General features: G+C 38.9%; 2 protein-coding genes across 2 annotated transcripts; both read left to right on the plus strand.

The window, feature by feature from the left end:
• Positions 1 to 5,351: 5,351 nt before the first annotated feature.
• Positions 5,352 to 6,275, plus strand: LOC140070105 (olfactory receptor 5P76-like). The gene has a single exon (XM_072116438.1). The coding sequence runs from the start codon at positions 5,352 to 5,354 to the stop codon at positions 6,273 to 6,275; it is 924 nt and encodes a 307-aa protein (XP_071972539.1).
• Positions 6,276 to 15,737: 9,462 nt separating this feature from the next.
• Positions 15,738 to 16,658, plus strand: LOC140070106 (olfactory receptor 11L1-like). Its single transcript, XM_072116439.1, has one exon. The coding sequence runs from the start codon at positions 15,738 to 15,740 to the stop codon at positions 16,656 to 16,658; it is 921 nt and encodes a 306-aa protein (XP_071972540.1).
• Positions 16,659 to 18,351: the final 1,693 nt, after the last annotated feature.

Genomic DNA, 18,351 nt, shown 5'->3' on the forward strand with positions numbered 1-18,351 from the left:
ACGGACACGTGGACGAGTGCTGCCGGGCAGGGCCACTATATATCGCTGACGGCACATTGGGTTAACTTGGTGGAGGCTGGGAGCGAGTCTGACCCTGCGGCTGGTCATATACTGCCGACTTCGAGGATTGCTGGGCCTACCTCGGTCCAGGTGTTTCAGGCCTACTATGCCTCCTCCTCCTCCCACCCCTCCTCCACCTCCTCCTCCGAACTACCATCCGTGGGCACGGCGCCATCAGTCGGTAGCTCTAGGCACAGCAGCAGTGCCGTCGCTAAGCGACAGCAGGTGGTGCTCAAACTGCTGAGCCTAGGCGATTAAAGGCACACCACCCAAGAGCTATTACAGGGCATCACGGCGCAGACTGATCTGTGGCTGGCACCGCTGAACCTGAAGCCAGGCATGGTTGTGTGTGACAACGGCCGTAACCTGGTGGCGGCTCTGCAACTCGGCAGACTGACACATGTGCCATGCCTGGCCCATGTGTTAAATCTGATAGTTCAGCGTTTCCTCAAGACATACATCTGTCTGATTTGCTCACGAAGGTGCGCCGCATCTGTGCGCATTTCAGGAAGTCCAGCACAGATGCTGCCACTCTCAGGGCAGCGCAGCGCCGCCTACAACTGCCCGCTCACCGACTGTTGTGCGACGTGCCCACGAGGTGGAATTCAACACTGACCATGTTATCCAGAGTTTACCAGCAGCGCCGAGCGATTGTAGACTGCCAGATGTCAACTTCCACCAGAACTGGTAGTCAGGTCAGTCAGCTTCCTCAAGTCTACAATGAGGAGTGGACGTGGATGTCTGATATCTGTCAGGTGCTGAGTAACTTTGAGGAGTCAACACAGATGGTCAGTGGCGATGCCGCCATCATCAGCCTCACCATCCCGCTACTTGGCCTGTGGAAAACTCTCTGATCAGCATGAAGTCGGAAGCTTTGCGCTCGTCACAAGAGACGGGTGAAGAAGATTCCCTTGTTGATAGCCAAAGCACCCTCAGGTCTGTTTCTCAGCGCATATCGGAGGAGGTGGAGGTGGAGGAGGATGAGGAGGAAGAGGAGGAGAATGTTGGCGAGACACAAGAGGGGACCATTGTTGAGTCCTTCACTGTTCAGCGTGTATGGGCAGAAGAAGAGGAGTTGGAGGAGTTGGAGGAGGAGGAAATGGACAGTCAGGCCAGTGAGGGGAGTGAATTCTTACGCGTTGGTACTCTGGCGCATATGGCAGATTTCATGCTAGGCTGCCTATCCCGTGACCCTCGCGTTCAAAGAGTTTATTCCAGCACCGATTACTGGGTGTTCACTCTCCTGGACCCACGGTACAAGCAAAATCTTTCCACTCTCATCCCTGCAGAGGAAAGGAGTGTGAGAATGCATGAATACCAGCAGGCCCTGGTGCACAAGCTGAAACAGTATTTCCCTTCTAACAGCGCTAGCGGCACAGTGCGTAGTTCAGCGGGACAAGTAGCGAGGGAGAGTAGGCGAGCAGGCAGCTTGTTCAGCACTGGCAAGGGTACGCTTTACAAGGCTTTTGCCAGCTTTATGTCACCCCAGCAAGACACTGTCACCTGTCCCCAGTCTCGGCAGAGTAGGGCTGATCTTTACAGAAAGATGGTGAGGGAGTACGTAGCTGACCATACCATCGTCCTAAATGATCACACAGCTCCCTACAACTACTGGGTTTCAAAGCTGGACATGTGGCACGAACTGGCGCTGTACGCCTTGGAGGTTCTTGCCTGCCCTGCCGCTAGCGTGTTGTCCGAGCGGGTTTTCAGTGCAGCTGGTGGCATCATCACCGATAAGCGTACACGCCTGTCGACTGACAGCGCTGACAGGCTGACGCTTATTAAGATGAATAAAGCCTGGATTTCTCATAATTTCCAATCTCCACCAGGTGAAGGAAGCTCAACCTGAATAATTGATCCACTCCTCCTCCTCCTCATTTTCCTCCTTCTCCTCCTCTTTGTACAGTAAAGCAGAGGAAACTGGCTATTTTTTGACAGGGCCCACTGGCTCTAGCTATAGTACTTCATGCATTTAATTTTTCTGGAGGGCCACCTACCCGGTCCTCTGTTTTAAACAATTTTTGGGAGTGCCACATACAGGCACTCAATCTATTCAATTTTTCTGGAGGGCCACCTACCCGGTCCTCTGTTTTAAACAAATTTTTGGGAGTGCCACATACAGGCACTCAATCTATTCAATTTTTCTGGAGGGCCACCTACCTGCTCCTCTGGTTTGAAAATTTTTTTGGACTGCCACATACAGGCACTCAATCTATTCCATTTTACTGGAGGGCCACCTACCTGCTCCTCTGGTTTGAAAAATTTTTGGGACTGCCACATACAGGCACTATCCAAATTAAATTGTCTCCATAGCAGCCTCCACACGTTGTCTCCATTGCTACCTCCAAAAGTCGTCCATATAGCTGCCTCCATACATCGTCCCTTTATCAAACGAGGTGTGTCAGGCAGAAATTTGGGTTGTTTTCATGGATTCCACATCAAAGTTGTTAACTTTGTCGCCACCCTGCTGTGTTATCCACAAAATATACTGGCAAACTTTTATCATTTACCAATATTATTTCAGCGCTTCTTGCGCATCTGTTTACATTCCCCTCACCCGGCATATCCTAAACTTATAAGAACGCTACTACACTTGATCTTATACAAAAGGTTCTTAGAAGTGCTGTTTGGGGAGTAGCCTAGAGACAGGGGCTTGGATTGGCGAAAGCTCGCCTGGCAGCGGAGCGCCAGCTCCATGCGCATCAGCCGCTTCTTGCGCATCTGTTTACATTCCCCTCACCCGCCATATCCCAAACTTATAAGAACGCTACTACACTTAACTTGGTGCAGGCTGGGACCGAGTCTGACCCTGGGGCTGGTCATATACTGCCGACGCAGAGAATTGCGGGGCCTACCTCGGTCCAGGTCTCAAAGGCCTACTATACCTCCTCCCAACCCTCCTCCTCCTCCGAATTACCATCCTTGGGCATGGCGCCATCAGTCGGTAGCTCTAGGCACAGCAGCAGTGCCGTCGCTAAGCGACAGCAGGCGGTGCTCAAACTGCTGAGCCTAGGCGATAAAAGGCACACCGCCCAAGAGCTATTACAGGGCATTCCACATCAAACTTGTTAACTTTGTCGCCACCCTGCTGTGTAATCCACAAAATATACTTGCAAACTTTTATCATTTACCGATATTATTTCAGCGCTTCTTGCGCATCTGTTTACATTCCCCTCACCCGGCATATCCTAAACTTATAAGAACGCTACTACACTTGATCTTATACAAAAGGTTCTTAGAAGTGCTGTTTGGGGAGTAGCCTAGAGACAGGGGCTTGGATTGGCGAAAGCCCGCCTGGCAGCGGAGCGCCAGCTCCATGCCAAGATCCAACTAACATAGTTTTAACTGCAGCACCTTTAATCTACTACTAGTTCACTGCCTCCATACATGGTCCCCTTATCAAACGAGCTGTGTCAGGCAGAATTTTGGGTTGTTTTCATGGCTTCCATGTTAACTTTGTCGCCACCCTGCTGTGTAATCCACAAAATATACTGGCAAACTTTTATCATGTACCGATATTATTTGAGCGCTTCTTGCTCACCTCCTTTGGTTCCTCTCTGCCACCCATTGGTTTGAAGCCTGAGTCCATTTAGGGTATGTCGCCATGCCACTCTCTAGCCTGCTGCCTCTGCATGCCGTCCCCTATAGTGTCAGGGTCAATTATTGGATGTTTTAGATGCTATCTAGCTTCATTCTGTCACTCTGTCATGGCCATGCTGTTGCCCATAATTTTGGCATAATGGTGCGATTATGCAGCCTCAGAGGCATCCATGCATGCTGCCCCTGCTGTTTCCTGTCCATTTCCGTGGTGTTTCCATCCTTTTCTGAGGTTCCCAGGTGTTTGGCCAAGCTTCCCTGTGCAGAGCCTTGGTCCCCTTGAAAAATGCTCGAGTCTCCCATTGACTTCAATGGGGTTCGTTATTCGAGACGAGCACTCGAGCATCGGGAAAAGTTCGTCTCGAATAACGAGTACCCGAGCATTTTAGTGCTCGCTCATCTCTATTAAAGATATTTCACCTGGGATAAACCCAAGCTAGAGAATTCATTGTGATCTTCCAGATAATCCATAATAATCCACCAAGGGATTTTATTAACAATAAATACGCTGGCATTTTGTGTCTTAGCAAATTTCTACTTCATGTACCAAAGAAACGGCTCCATGTATTTTTGAAGAACTCAAATTCCCAGGTACCTGTGCATCAACACATATATCCCCCACCTCACACCTTAACATAATTTAATAGTTTTGCAACTTCTGCATTTTGATAAAGCCAATTTAATTGAATTGATAGGTATATCTGTAGATAGGGAAATCTTTTGCATTGGTGTTTAGTACAAAGAAACACCATTATTACATTTTTCAATATTTGGAACCTCAATAAAATTACTAGTGGTCGTCTGTATTATCAGGAATTCTTCCTTATACTTAGTAATTATTTACTTAGTTTTCTATTTTTTGTTACTGTTACTATAACTCTTATTATTATTATCATATTTGTTTACATTTTTTTATTTTTTTTAATGTGATGCCATTAGAACAGATTTAATCTTTCTTTTTCTTATGCCATTTATAGTACTATAGCATCCTCTGGTTGGGATTGTATATGGATAATAGTCTTCACATATTTTTGAAGCTGAGTCATTTTACATTTTTTAATGACCACAAGACCAATGAAGTCATCGCTGCACATTTACTAAGGGCTATGTGCCAGTTTTCTGTCTATTTTACACTTTTTTTTTTTTTAGTGAAAACTGCTTGCACAGGTATTTGAAAAGTGCCTGCGCCACATTTGTGGGACCCTTTTGTGGAGTGGCTGCACTAGTCTACATGTAAAACAGTCAGTTGCTGGTAGACTTATCTTCGAATTATATGAATTATAATTATTTAATCTACCATGTCAACTACTGAACACATGAGTAGCCTAGGATACCCCGAGAGCCCCGAAATTGTTTGATGAATACTCCAAAAGCTCCATGTTTGTGTAGGTGCTACAATATATTGACCCACCAATGTCATTCAACATCAGTGTTTTACATTTTGCTTAAAATATGTGATTTTTTTCTTCTAATTTCAGAAAACATGTGTCCAAGACAATGCTAACACTTAACCATTTATATTGCTAATGTGTCTAGCCATGCTTATGGAATAATAAAGAAAATCTGCGAGATTGGTGACTTATACACTAATTATTATTAATATTATTATTACTGTAGAAAGTGTAAAAAGTTTTCCTAACTCTTTGTCGTAAAAAATTTGTCTTTATGATTATTTAAACTTTATTGTTATAATTATGTCCGTGGTTAACCAGACAATTGTGACAGAATTTATTTTACTGGCTTTTGGAGATCTCCATCAGTTCCGGATTTTGCTCTTTATTTTTGTTTTGTTGATTTATATGACATGTGTCTCCGGGAATGTAATCATTTATTTACTTATTAAGCTTGATGCGTCTCTCCATACACCCATGTATTATTTTATTAGTGTTTTTGTCATTTTGGAAATCATTTTTGTCTCTACTTTTGTCCCCAAACTCTTAGATATTCTCATTGCAGGTGGAAATAGAATCAGTTTTGCTGCCTGCTTCCTACAATTATTTTGTGCGGTTGCAGTTGGTGAGGCTGAATGTTTCCTTCTCACTGTGATGGCGTTTGATAGACATCTCGCCATTACTAACCCATTGCATTATTTTGGTATAATGAGTCAGGCTTGTACTAAGCTCGCATTATTCCCTTGGATCTCTAGTATAGTATCTTCCTCTATTCTCACAATTTCCACAGCTTCTTTAGAATATTGTGGACCCAATAAAATCAACCATTTTTTCTGTGAACTGGCTCCATTACAGAAATTGTCTTGTTCCGATAGCTATGCGAGTAGTATGGCTACAAGTGTTGCTGGTGTCGTCGGTCTTCTTGTTCCCTTTAGTGTAATTATAGGGTTTTATATACATATTATAATAAAAGTCCTGGCTATTAAGACTGAGTGCGGAAAACAAAAGGCCTTTTCCACCTGCTCTTCCCATCTTATTGTATCCGGCCTTTTCTTTTGTACAGCTATGACCGTCTATATCAACCCAAGTAATAGGCATTATGATAAGTACATGGCTTTCATATATCTCGTCATAGTTCCTGTGCTAAATCCATTTATTTATACATTAAGGAATAAGGATGTGAAAAATGCATTTATAAAATTGCTTGGTAAAAAGCAAAAACAATAAAGCTTTACTTGTTGCTGCATGCCCTTGGTTGTTAGTAGTGTGAATCTATTTATCGAACTGTTGGATTTTGTTATTTTATCTATTATTATAACCTTTTGTGTTCTAGTTTCCTCACATAACAATGAGTGCCACAACAGAACTGTACAGTAGTGTTAAGGCCATTTCAAAAGGGCTTACAAGCTAAGCCTTTTCCATACAGGGTGGGAGTCTACCATATAATACAGCGGCTTTTAACACCATTGATCGGTACTGATTTGCAGGAGTAAGTTTGTTGACCATTTATTAATTATTTCAATTATCTTCTTTGCACTTTGATCAATAAGCCTTATAGTAGGATGACACACTTTTTTTATTACAGCAGTATTACCTTATGTCACAGGTATGGGCAGGATAACACAATTCTGTACAATTAAATAACCATCAATGTTGTTTTGCTGTTAAAATTGTTTAGCTCTCTATTGTCCCTGCTGTGACCAGTTTTTCAGCTTAGCTTTTCAGGTTCCACAGTTCTAATAGTATAGATCCAAAATTTTGAAATAAAGTGGCACTTCTTATTCTTACCCAATCTTATGTGGTACCACATTAATACTAACACCTAAAGCTGAAACATAGAAAAAAAAATCGGATCTCTCACCCAATCACCTGAATACACTCCTGCAGACAGACAATGTGGCGGTACACGCCACCGGATCCTTGACTGTAGCAATCCCAAATGTAGAGAAAAGTAGCGGTAAGCAGCACTCATGTAAACCTCGAGGGTACTTTTGCAAAAAAAGTTCTTCTTTACTTTGCGTTTACAGGTGCATATATACATGGATAAAATAAACGTCTGAGAGCAACGCTTTTCGATCCCTGGAGATCATGGTTAAGACGTGATAATGTTAAAATGCGTAAATCTCAGACATTTATTTTGTACAAGTAGCCTTGTGGTTTACATGAGTGCCCCTTACCGTTACTTTTCTCTAACTAAAGGGTTAAAACGGAAAAATAAAAAATAACAAAATTGTGGGCAATAATAAAATTTTCATAGTATAATTCATAATGGTTACATTCATGAAATATCCTAAAATATAATCCCTATGTAATCAATTCATCAATAGTTGTAGAGAATGGGGCTCATTTACTTAGGGTTCGAACGCCGCACTTTTGTTGGGTTTCCCGAATATTTCTGTTTTTGTGCGAATTGCCCTGGGATTTTGGCGCATGCGATCGGATTTAGGCACATCGGCGCCAGCTTGCATGTGACAGAAATCGGAGAGGGGGGGCGTCGGACAACCCGACGGATTCGGACAAACCACGGAATTTATAAAAGGATTTGTGTCGCAAGATCAAGCACTCACACGCACCAGGAGGAAGCAGGTGAACTCTGGCGGACCTCGGCGCAGCTGCGACACTTGCAGGAACTCGGATACACAATGTTAGTGAATCTCGCCGGACCTGAATTTTCGTCGGACAGGACTGGGTAAGTAAATGCGCCCCATTATGTCACAAAATATAAAACATCTAAAACTTTTATATATAATCCAGTGAGACCAAATATACAGAGAATAGTGCCCTACTTCTGTTATGCTGTAGATAAAAGTACAAGTTCACCTCCTTCATATAGATACTATTTTAGATTAGTTGATTTCACAATAAAAGTTGGATTGAATTGTTGTAAATCCTTAAGATAGTGTTTAGAAACTCCAACTGCCATTTTTGGATATAACTATTGGGATCTAATATTTTGAAGAAAAACTCTTATCACAAGACTTTCCTTATAGAACAATTAAATCCAACGTTTATTGTGATTAACTAATCCAGTGGTGTATGGACTTGAGTATAAGCCGAGTTTTTCAGCACACAAAAAAGTTTTTTAATGAAATGGGCAAATTGCGGCTGCCTGTATAACGGGGCAGGGGTTGGCGATATACTGGGACAGAGGGCTGGCTATATACTGGGGAAGGGGGCTGGCTATCTATATACTGAGGAGAGGCTGTGACCAATGTATTTCCCACCCTAGACATCGAGTCAATAGGTTTTCCAAGTTTTTTTGTGGTAAAATTAGGGGCATCGGCTTATACTCAGGTATATACGGTAGTATCTATATCAAAGAGGTGAAAAAGTACTTTTATCAACAGTATAACAGAAATAGGGCCCTACTTCCTAAATGATATTATACATTTTTGCATGTTATATATTTTATGAAATGCTGTGTACAACTATTGAGGAATTGAGCAAATATGAATTGTATTTTATGATATTTTATTAATTTAACCATAATGAATTTAACTATAAAAATGTAATTCTTGAATAAAATAAATATTTCTGCAAACTTCTCTCTTTAGTGCCCACAATTTTGTTATTTATTATTTTTCCTATTAGTAAAGATACCTTATTGTTTCTGGAGGATTCTCTCTAGACCTAGCAAAACAAGTTTACAAAATCCAAAATCCCTTTTATTCCAAAGTGTCCATGCAACATTTCAGTTCATATACAGTGGATTATCTTGTGACATTCACATTGAATAAAAAAAATAAAAAATATGCATGCCAAATATTTTTCAAAGATCTATCCGATGATACCAAACTCGACCATCTAACCCAACCATTGGGGTCAATTTTAAAATCTTATAAGGGAACCCCCATTTTTTATTTCAGATTCAGATTCCCCAGGATTAATTACATTGAGTTTGATGTCTGATTCGAGTCATTTTCATTTACAGCTGGCTTTGAAATTGCCAAAAATTAAATATGGGTAAACAATTGGTCAAAAATGGGGTTATCTTGAGAAATACACATCGGATCTAAAAAGCGAAAAAGTATGTGACAACATTTTGGATGGGCAAATTGTTTTCTGTTTTCTTTAGGGTGTTGGTTTACTGTGACTCCCCTTACCTCCCACAAAACTTGAAAATGGCATTTTTTTTTCTACAAATTTTCAAATATTGAGTGCTCTACATTAGGTGTTCAAACATGGTAACATTGGAGAGCTTTTAGAAGAATATTGCATACATTTTTTTTTCAATGTTATTGTTCAGATTTTGATTTTTAACAATTACAGCACCATCTGTCGGCAAAATTGAAAAAATCCTAGGTCAAATTAATGTAAATTATTTTAAAAAATCTCCTATATATAGCAGCCTTCACTAAGAGGAAATAATGTTTTTATATTATTATGTTTATATTATGTCTGTATTGTGAAGGAGATAAACATTAAATATGCAAAAAAAAAAAAATAATCAATTTGATGTATGCTAAAAAAAGTATCGAAAAATATGTTATCTTATCCTACAAAAAACTAAATATATTCATCAAAATAAAGCAAAGTTTTAGCACTTCCTTATGAGTGATTGAATTTTACTTTATTTTTTTACTTCTACTGTGGGTATTCTAATTCTTCGGCACCCATTCTGCAATTCGACGCATAGCCACACAGTTTAATAAAAATATGTATTATCTAAAACTCTCCTCTGTTCCCATGTAGCCATTTGATCTAATTCTAGGTAAAGTATGAGAGAACAAGCTACCAGACTTCCCCAACCACTGCAGCAGGCGCCACTGCTTTTCCATGTGTCTGAGGCATCACTGATAAATTCATGTGCTGACTCGGCTTTTTTAGGATAACAAAAGCTTTGTGCTACCGAATTGTAAAAAACGGTGTGTAGAAGGACCAGAGCACAAATCATGCATGTCCAATCACAGTTTTATAAAAAAAAAATCATAAGTCTTAAATCAAACTTAAAGGGGTTTTCCACTTTCAGCATAATTGATAATTTTCCAGTATACTTTCTGTATTAATTCCTCATGATTTTCTGGATCCCTGTTTCCTTCTATAGGAAGCTTTATGTTTACTTCCAGTGGATAGAAATCTGTCCATGGTCACACAGGTGCACTGCTTGTTATATCACACAGCTTTGACTCTCTGTGATACTAACAAGCTTTGCACCTGTGTGACGTCACATGACCATGGAACGATTTCTATCCAGTGGAAGTAAACAGAGAAGTTTTCTATAGCAGGACAGCAAGCAGAGATATAGAGAACTGTGAGGAATTGATACAGAAAGTATATTGGAAAATTGTATAACTTTTCCTTACAGAAGCCATATCAATTATTTGCTGAAAGAGGAAAACCCCTTTAAACTGGCCATCTCTTCAAAAGAGAGGAAATTAAGAGCACTTCCATTTTGGTACTTCCACGCACTTGCTAATAGCATTAATCCGATATGATAAAAATGATAAAATTAAAGAAAAACATTGGCATAATTTACATTTTTTGTTCATCGTTCATTTATATGAAAAATGACCAAAAAGTTTTATAAACCCCCAATGTTTTACAATGAATATCTACAGGTCTTTTTGCAAAATACAAGACCTCATAGTTCAATTGCTAAAAAAATCTCAAAAGTTACGGCTCTTGGAAGGCAACAATGCAAAATATGTTTTTTTCCTAATGTTTTTTATTGTGCAAATAAAACTGTTCAAACAAAATAGTTTTTATTTATTTACTGTGTATTGCTTGGTAAATATTGAAAAATTTGGGGGCATAAAAGCGCAGACTTACCGTACTTCCTGTTGCGTAGGGGGGAGTATCCGATCCGTTGCCATGATAGACTTGGATCACACAAAGATCCGAGGCTATCATGTTTTAGGCTATCTATTACAATGTGTGATTTGCAGTATAGCAGTATATTGTAGGATCATTCAGACAACCAAGGGTTAAAGTACCCTAGGAGGTCTGAAAAATAGTAAAAATTAAAGTAAAAAATATATATATATTTAAAAAACCCTAAAAATTCAAATCACCCTATTTCCTTAGAAGTCATAAACACATTAGGTATCGCCGTGTCCAAAAATGCCTGATCTAGCAAAATCTAATAATGTTTTTTTCACTGTGTTTAACCTTGCAATGGTAAATAATGCCTAAAGTCGCAAATGGCACTTTTTTGGCATTTAGAAAAATATAAACAATTCAATAAAACATGATTTCAGGTCACACAGTTCTAAAAAGGATAGCATTGAAAACTCATCAAAAGTTGCAAAAAATGACACCACCCACAGCTCTGTACATTTAAGTATAAAAAAGTTATTAGTGCCAGAAGATGGCAAAATGAAGAATTTATTTACATGAGGTTTTCATTTTTGAATATCTATGAAATTATTATAAAAACTAAACAAATTTGTTATCTCCATGATCATACTGATCGAAAGGATGAAGTAGACCTGTCATTTGGAGCGCACAATGAAAGCCCTAAAATCCGAGCTCACAAAAAAATGGAGCAAATGAGTTTTTTCATAATTTTTACTGCATTCAGAATTTTTTTCCCAGTACACCATATGGAATAATAAATACCATCACTATGAAGTGCAATTTGTTATGCAGAAAACAAGCCCATATACAGCTCTTTACATGGTAAAATAAAAAAGTTATAGATTTTTGAAGGTGGGGAGTTAAAAAACCCAAAAGCTTGATGACTAACATTTCGGCAATGTCTGATTTATGTTGGGATTTTATTATATGCATCTTCTCATTTTTCTAGGATGTTATGAGGCGCAGAACTTTAGGTGCAATTTTTCTAATTTTCATGAAAATCCCTAAAACTCACATTTTGAGGGACATCTCAGCTTTCAACTGACTTGGAAAGGCCTAAATAATAGTAAAATATCCTAAATTACCCCACTATAGAAACGGCACACCTCTACATATATAAAACAACTTCTATTAAGTCTATTAACCCTTAAAGTGTGTCACATGAGATAAAACTAACTTGGAAGTGCGATTCAGAAAATTTAAAATATTTTTGGAAAATACATTTATTTCAGCCAAAAATGACATTTTAATAATGAATTAAATAATAAAATGCTCTGCAAAGTTTTATGCCCAAATTCTCCCGAGTATACTGAAACCCTATATGTGGTTGTAAACTACTATATGAGCACACAACCGGGCATAGATTGAAAGCAGCGCCATTCAGAGCAGATTTGTATTGTCACATTGTACGGGCTATAAAATTTACATTTTTGGGGTAATGCGAGTGCTTATTTTTCGTGAAAAAAGTTGTTCTTTTAAGTCATATTATATTAGGGCGCGTAAACCTTTTTGGATCCATTTTTGGGATATTTTTGTGAGGGTATTTGATGAAAAATTGTTTATTATGGAAATTATTTGTGTTTATTTACGTCATTCACCGAGCGGGTTCAATATTCATTTAGATTTATTGTACAGATTAATATGGATAGGCCCCTTCCACACTTGTGTTTTTCACGCGCGTTTTCTGTGCGTGCTTTTGACGTGCAGAACTTGCATTGCACTTTGACCCATTGTAATCAATGGGTCTTTTCAGACTTGCATTTCTTTTCACGCACACACGCGCATTTTTTTAAATGCGCGTTTAAATCTCGACATGTTGTACTTTTGCAAGTCACGCGCGTGAAAAACGCACCATACAAGTATATGGAGACGCATCAATTGCCATAGAAAAGATGGAGCTCAGTCCTGAGTCCATTTTCTGCGCGTGAAAAATGCATTGAAATTGCATTGAAATTGCATTGAAAACGCGCGGGAAAAACTGAGATACTGAACAAACTCTGACTGAAAACTGATTGCACTCTGATGCAAAATGTGCGTTTTTCACTGACCAAACCCTGATCGCCCCCTGATCAGACTCTGACGTGATCTGCAGCGCAAGTGTGGAAGGGGCCATAGAGTGATACCAAATATAGAATAAATACGCTTGTTTGTGTTTTTGTGTTTTATATACTTTATTTGGATTTTATATGTAACTGGGTTGATTATTATTATTATTTTATTTAAGTAATTTTTATAATAAAATGATTTCTACTTTTTATCTTTTTACATTTTGTAATTTTTTCAGACTTGGGCTTAAACAAGCGTTCAACCGATCGCCTGTTTAAGACCTTACACTGCAATACAATTGTATTGCAGTGTATAATGTAAGTAACTGAACTTGCTGAGCAGACAGAACCTGGCGTGAAGAGGATCCAGCAGCCTCGGGGCACAAGCTGGACGTTGGGTTGTCGCAGGAAAGATCGGAACCCCTGGAAAGCTCATAGGGGGGATGGAGGCTGATCCACAAGGGGCACACTTACATGCCGCCGTCATGCTTGATTGCTGTGTGTAAGAGGTTAAACACCTGGGAACAGAGTTTTTCCAATCCCGGGTATTAGTCCCGGATCTGGGCTGTGATGACAAATCTCTTTTATGGGCATCAGTATATTGCATTATTTCTCCTTCTTGGTCACTAGACCTACACTTTCAAAGCTGCAAGTGGCATATCAATGCGGGAAATGGATAGCATTGCATTAGATTTATCAAATTGGAAACTACATTTTTTAATTTACAATTTTTCATATTATTAACACTAGAGATGAGCGAGCACTAAAATGCTTGAGTGCTCGCTACTCGAGTCAAACTTTTTCCAATGCTCGAGTGCTCATTTCGAATAACGAACCCCATTGAAGTCAATGCGAGACTTGAGCATTTTTCAAAGGGACCAGGTGACCAATAAAATGTGTCATTTTATTGAGAAATAAGGAAGTCAGTCCTGTTTCTTCATTTTTTTTATTCAATGGAATATTCGTGGAACTTCAAAAAGGAGAATGACCCATGTTAAACATCTGCAATGTGTTTTTCACACATATTGTTCTTCACATACTATTGTGAAGAACACCTTTCTGCAATAATGTCTTCTGATGAGTTAGCAGATGTACGGAAACATCTACAATGTGTTCTTCACTGTGTTCACTGTGTTCTTCACTGTGTTCTTCACTTAAATGATCCTTATGATCCTTAAATGATCCTGTGTTCACTGTGTTCACTGTGTTCTTCACTGTTCTTCACTGTGTTTCCTTAAGTGAAAGCTCGTTATCGAGCAGGCGAAATACTCGTCCGAGCAACAAGCCGTTTCGAGTATGCTAATACTCGAACGAGCATAAAGCTCGGACAAGTATGCTCACTCATCTCTAATTAACACACATTTTTATATGTATAATATTTTAAGTGCAATAAATGAAGTTTAAACTACTTTTAAAAAAGGCACAAGGCATTGGAGATATTTCCCCAGGGATAAAAACAAGCAGGAGAATTCATTGTGATCTTCCAGATAATTTGTAGTAAAATACCAAGGGATTTTGACAACAATAAATACGCTGGCATTTTGTATCATCACAGATTTCTACTTCATGAACAAAAGAAACAGCTCCATGTATTTTTGAAGATCACAACTTTGCAGGTACCTTTGCAACTACAGATATAACCCCCACCACCCACCACTTAACATAGTTCTAATTTGGCAAACTGCATTCTAATAAAAACAATTTAATTAAATAACTTAACATTAGATAAAATAACCCTGGACTGGCTCTGAAAAATCCCTCAAAAACAGCCATAGTAGGATGCTGTTAATGGTCTATGCATCCAATAGACACTTTCAAGCTTAAGCTATTTATGAGGAACACATTGGAAAATCGCTGAACATTTCCAGCAGGTAAAATAAGGCAAGAAACATGTATAGGAACATTGATTGATGTATTCTCTCAACAAGCCTTTTACATTTGTGTTGATAATAAAGGAAGATTAATATTATGATTGATATTATTTTTCTTTAATTACATTTTAAAATATTTTTAACCTTTAAAAAACCAGTGGTCCTCTACATCATCTGTTATTTTGCCTTGTACTTAGTAAGTATTCAACAATTTTTGTAAAAATTGTTGCTTTCTTTTCTAGGAAACTGGTTGCACATGTATTTAGGTGTTTCCAACAGTATTATGTCGCAGCTGCACTATGCATGCTGCAACACAATACTGTGCACAGAACGGGGCGTTCCGGTGCATATTCGCACAGAAACTGAGTGCACGAGAAAAATACTGGGCACGTCGTTATTGCAATTTGTGCACTCACAAGTTGAATCTACAGGATAGTGATTCAAATGTGGCCCATTTTGGTTAAATTGGTAGAAATGGGGTCTATGAATTAACTTCATATTCAAACAGACAGCTGAGGGACAAGGGGACGTTGTTTACATTTCCTAAACTCCTTACAGACAGTCACTGGTAGACTTATCTTAGAATGATGTGAATTATTATTCTTTAACATGCTATGAAAACCACATGACAAAAGAAGAATCTGATACTGTGAGAACCTCAAAATTCGTTCATGAACACTCCACAAGCTCCATGTTTGTGTAGGCGCTACAAAGAATTCCCTCTCTAATGTCAATCAACAACAGTGTTTTATAATTTACTTACAAAACATAAATTATTTTTTATAATTTCAGGAAACGTGTGTCCAAAACATTACTGACACCTATATTTGAATAATTTCTATTAACAATAAGTCTAACGGTGCTTATTAATAAATAAATCAAATCTTAAACTATACAATACATTCTATTTTGCAACACAATACTAAATAAACTTTTTCCTAATTCTTAGTAGTAGTAAATTTGTCTTGTTTATAATTATGTCCGGCATTAACCAGACAATTGTGACAGAATTTATTTTACTGGCCTTTGGAAACCTCCATCAGTTCCGGATTTTGCTCTTTATGGCTGTTTTGTTGATTTATATGACATGTGTCTCCGGGAATATAATCATTTATTTACTTATTAAGCTTGATGCGTCTCTCCATACACCCATGTATTATTTTATTAGTGTTTTTGCCATTTTGGAAATCATATTTGTCTCTACTATTGTCCCGAAACTCTTAGATATTCTTATTGCACATGGAAACAGAATCAGTTTTGCCGCCTGCTTCCTACAATTATTTTGTGCAGTTATAGCTGGTGAAGCTGAATGTTTCCTTCTCACTGTGATGGCGTTTGATAGACATTTGGCCATTACTAACCCATTGAATTACTTACGTATAATGAGTCAGGCTTGTACTAAGCTCGCATTATTCCCTTGGATCACTGGTATAGTGGCTTCCTTTGTTCTCACAATCTTCACAGCTTCTTTAGAATATTGTGGACCCAATATAATCAACCATTTTTTCTGTGAACTGGCTCCATTACAGAAATTGGCATGTTCCGATAGCTATGTGAGTAGTATGGCTACAAGTGTTATAGGGATCATAGGAATTCTTCTTCTCTTTATTGTAATTATAGGGTTTTATATACATATTATCATTAAAGTCCTCGCTATTAAGACTGAGTGCGGAAAACAGAAGGCCTTCTCCACCTGCTCTTCCCATCTTACCGTATCCGGCCTTTTCTTCTGTACAGCTATGGCTGTCTACGTCAAACCAAGTGATAGGCATCATGACAAGTACCTGGCTTTCATATATACAGTCATAATTCCTGTGCTAAATCCATTTATTTATACATTAAGGAATAAGGATGTGAAAAGTGCATTTATAAAATTGCTGGGTAAAAAACAAAAATAATAAAGCTTTACTTGTTGCTGCATGTCATTGGTCTTGAATAGTGGGAATCCATTTATCAAGTATTAGATTTTGTTATTTTATCTATTATACTAATCTTTTGTGTGTTAGTAACTCCAATGCATCCTCACATAACAATAAGTGTCACAACAGAACTGTACATCGATTTAAGGCCATTTCGAAAGGGCTTACAAGCTAAGCCTTTTGTTCCACCCAGCAGACACCTGCTGTAAACATCCTAATCGGTAATGATTTGAAGCAGTAAGTTTTATTATATTATTTTCACTTTGATCATCAAGTCTTACAGGGAAATGACACTGTTTGTTATTGCAGCAGTACTTACTTACATCACATGTAAGGGGAGATGATCACAATTCTTTACAATTAAATAAACATTCATGTTATTTTGCTGTAAGAATTGTTTCTATTGTCTCTTTTCCAGATTTACAATTGGAATAGTAAAGTATCTTTATTGTTTCTGGAGGTTACACTTTTTTAACTCTTTCCCTAGAGAGTTACCCTTGTTTCAATTTATGATCTAAAACTTGAATCTGTTCCAATGCAGCCATTTGAGCCTCTTCTAGGTATAGAGACAGAACAAGCTTCCAGATTTCTCCCGATCCCTGCAGCAGGTACCAATGCTTCCCCATTTGTCTACAGCATCACTGATAGGCTCATGTGCTGTCATGGCTGTTTTTGTATCATTCTTTTATTGAACAAGATATGTGGTACAACACGAAACAACATTATAAGGCACAGAGATTGTACAAAAGTAGTAAGAAACGAGCGCCCTTTGCCCACGCAGGCGCGGGTGCCCAGATCTAACATTGGTGTATTTAATTAAGTCATACAATGTTTAGTATGTATATAGTTAACAGTTTGCATAAGTAAATATCAACTTAATATAGTTAATGAAGCTTTGTCAGAGATATGACATCCGTGGAATCAAAGCATCATCTTTATAAAGTGTTATTGTAAAAACATATCATCACATCATAGAGATTATTAATTGTCTATTAATTGCCTATATTCCTGTAGTTCCCTTTTGTTGTTGGGGAGGGATAACCCCATCACTAGGGAGGAAGGGAGGGAAGGTATAGGGAAGAAGGGGAGGCTAGTGTCGGCGAGAAAAAACCTATTTAGCTGTTTAATTACGTGAAGGAGAGAAAATCCTGTGAGTTTCTAAAGTCAAGCCATGGCCCCCAGGTTTTAATTTGTCGTTCGGTCGTGTGGTGAGTGTCGGCTGTGAGTTCTTCCATCCTATGCAACAGCGAAATCTCTGAGAGGAGGTCAGAACAGGTTGGGACCCTAGTGGATTATCAAAGTCGTGGTATTAGAGCCCTGGCAGCTATTAATACGAAACCCATTAGCGACTTTTTGGCTTTCGCAGTGGGGATCGGGAGGATATTCAGCAGTAACGTAGTGGGGTCATCGTTCAGCCTCGTGCCTGTTAGTTTCGCTATAAGTCTAATAACCCTGGCCCAGTGCGGTCTTAACAAGGGACATCCCCACCAGATATGAGTCATAGTTCCTGGAGCCTGTTTGCAGCGCCAGCACTCATCAGAGCATGAGGGATAAGCTTTGTTCAGTTTCGCAGGTGTCCAATACCATCGCGACAGTATTTTTAAGTTTGCTTCCTGAGCTTTACCCGATAGGGAAAGCCGGTGGCAGAGCTCGAAAGCTTTAGCCCAATCAT

Source organism: Engystomops pustulosus, chromosome 7, assembly GCF_040894005.1.
Source record: "Engystomops pustulosus chromosome 7, aEngPut4.maternal, whole genome shotgun sequence".
NCBI classification, from domain to species: Eukaryota; Metazoa; Chordata; class Amphibia; order Anura; family Leptodactylidae; genus Engystomops; species Engystomops pustulosus.